The sequence below is a fragment of the Pinus tabuliformis genome, chromosome 7, assembly GCF_031772625.1.
Source record: "Pinus tabuliformis cultivar Carrire ecotype Pingquan chromosome 7, CPIR1, whole genome shotgun sequence".
In the NCBI taxonomy this organism is placed as follows: domain Eukaryota; kingdom Viridiplantae; phylum Streptophyta; class Pinopsida; order Pinales; family Pinaceae; genus Pinus; species Pinus tabuliformis.
In genome coordinates, this window is record NC_142293.1 from 912,862,519 (window position 1) to 912,865,137 (window position 2,619).

General features: G+C 36.8%; 1 protein-coding gene across 1 annotated transcript; it reads right to left on the minus strand.

Moving 5' to 3' along the window:
- Positions 1-1,224: 1,224 nt before the first annotated feature.
- Positions 1,225-2,367, minus strand: LOC149250631 (uncharacterized). The gene has a single exon (XM_089453706.1). The coding sequence runs from the start codon at positions 2,365-2,367 to the stop codon at positions 1,225-1,227; it is 1,143 nt and encodes a 380-aa protein (XP_089309832.1).
- Between the last annotated feature and the right edge of the window lie 252 nt (positions 2,368-2,619).

Sequence of the window (2,619 nt, forward strand, 5' to 3'; positions counted from 1 at the left end):
GGGGTAGTTCTGATCAAGCTCACATGATCATCATATTTCACATATCTTATAACCCTATTAATATTTATCAACCTTGTTATGTTATAACAATTTCCCTACAACTTATTATCAATTAATAAATGAGCAAGTTCCACCTAGTGCAATGATGCCCCATAGCCACTTTTCACCATATTGTTCATTTTGTAGCCCATGCCATGTTTTGTAGCAGAAGGTATATAATATTAATTTGAGGGATTATAATATGCAATCTCACAATATAATCTTTGAGAGAATATATATATATATATATATATATATATATATATATATATATATATATATATATATATATATATATATATATATATATATATATATATATATATATATATATATATATCTAGATAGATAGATAGATAGATAGATAGATACACACACACAAACACCAAAGGGATTAATATTATAAACCTAAGGCATTAACTTCCATCATGGTTAGTCATCATTGATCCTCGTTGACCATGGAAACTTTTATTTATCATTATGGTTGAAAATGTTTAATCAATTGTTGACATTTTTTATTCTATTTGAATATTGTAAGGGTCATAATATTAAACCCAATATTATAAGCCTTAATATTATAAACACTAATTATAAACCTTATATTATAAACTAAACATTATAAATTCTAATATTAAATCCAATATTATAAACCCTAATATTAATGTCTACATTAAAAACCATAATATTATAAAGTGAGATATTCTAACCATAATGGTTGACCAGTATGGTTGATCATGGTTAAGATGATAAATGCGATAAAGGTTAACTATGGTTGGCTATGGTGATCATTTTTCCGAGGAAAAAATACCGCGCTTTTCTATTAATCGAGAAATAAAAAAGCTACAAAAAAGAATGTGTAAACATTCAGCTGAGTTTCCTTGTTCCATAGAGATGTTTAAATCTCCTCAGTGATATCGTTTAAACATAGCTTTTAAACAAGAGACTTTGGGAGCTCTCCTGTTCACGGCCTGTAACAACCCTATCAAAATTTGTAAGTTTCAAAACCTGCCACCATAGTATCTGGGCTTCCTTTTTTACAGGAAAACAGCCCAATACATAAATCAAAATAAAACAAAACTTACAAACTGTCTCTCCTGCTCCAGGAGTATTTCATACAAGTTCATACAGATGAAGAAAAAAGAAAGATATAGACTAAGAGTATGGGGGAAGATCCGACACACGGATCTATTCCTGAACTTGCTCCGTTATCCTCCAAGATCCCAGAGTCTGCTGTAGACCTGTTTTAGAATACCGGTCGGCTTCTTCATTTTTATCCCTGTAAATATGTGCAATGGAGAAAATATTAAAATGTGACTTTAGTCTTTGGACTTCTTCTAACAGAGGAAACAGCATATAATTTCTGCAAATAAATTTCTCATTGACCCAGTTAACCACATTTGTCGAGTCTCCGAAAATCTGAACTGTGAGGATATTCCTATGGATGAGCCAGCAGAGGAGAAATTTTAAAGCTGATAATTCAGCAAAATTGTTTGAACCCGACCCAAGACCTACTGAGGCTTTTAAAGAATGCGAGGGACTTAAATGGATTGTAATTCCAGCTCCAGTGGTATTGTTTTGAGCTGCCTCGTCAAAGAATGCCCAGGGGATACCCTCTCTGATAACGACATCCGCTCGCTGGATTGTAGATTGAGGGCCCTCCGGTTCAGGTAAGCTGGCTAATATGGCTGAGGCTTGTAAAGCAATGACATTCACTGGGGTGACCTTTTCATTAAAGATGCAACCATTGCGGGCTATCCAAATACCCCAACAGACAATAGGAGGGAGATTTCTCATGTTTTTCTCAGGATAGTGAGTCCACCAATATTCCCATGCAGCTGATAAATTCACCCCTTCCCAATTCCCGGAAAAATTCAGAAGTCTTTTTGTTTCCTCCCAAACTGATTTAGTGAAAGGACAGCTCACAAAAAGGTGCGAGACAGATTCAGAGTCAGTTTTGCAAAGAGGGCATCTGCTCGGCCCCAGCTGGAAGCGAGCTTGAAGAATATCCCACGTGGGAATTTTGTTTTTTAAAGCGCACCAAAGAAAGATTCTGGCTTTTTTGGGGCATTTTAACTTGAAGAGTGGCTTCGCCCACCAAACCGGGGGCTCCCACCCCTTTCTTTTCATCAGAAAATCATAGCCAGCCTTTGGGGAGTATCGACCTGTTTCTGCATGTGCCCAAACCAGAGAGTCTGGAGAATCCTTTATCCTGACATTTGAGCGATTAAGTTCCTGTATGAAGCCTTGCCATTCATCTCTCCAAAGGAGATCCAAGTCCAAATCTTCTGCTGATTTCCAGCCCTGCCCCCAAATGGACGACAAGCCCATGTTTGCTATCTGATGGAGATGATTAATTCCTTTTGTTTCAAGATGCTCAATCAGACCAGGAGATAAAGCAAACCGCTCATTACACCCTACCCAAGGGTCCTTACCAATCCGCAAACATTCACCGTTCCCCACTTGCCATGCTAGCCCTTGTTCTATGATTTTAAAAGCTTCAGTGGTAGCCTTCCAGATGACCGAGCAATTTCTCCCTTTTTTGTTTGGACTTCTGATCCATTCTTCAAGGGGAATTGGATC

Bases quoted from the DNA above. Each gene is read 5' to 3' on its own strand.
- LOC149250631 (XM_089453706.1), bottom strand. From the start codon at position 2,367: ATGGGCTTGTCGTCCATTTGGGGGCAGGGCTGGAAATCAGCAGAAGAT.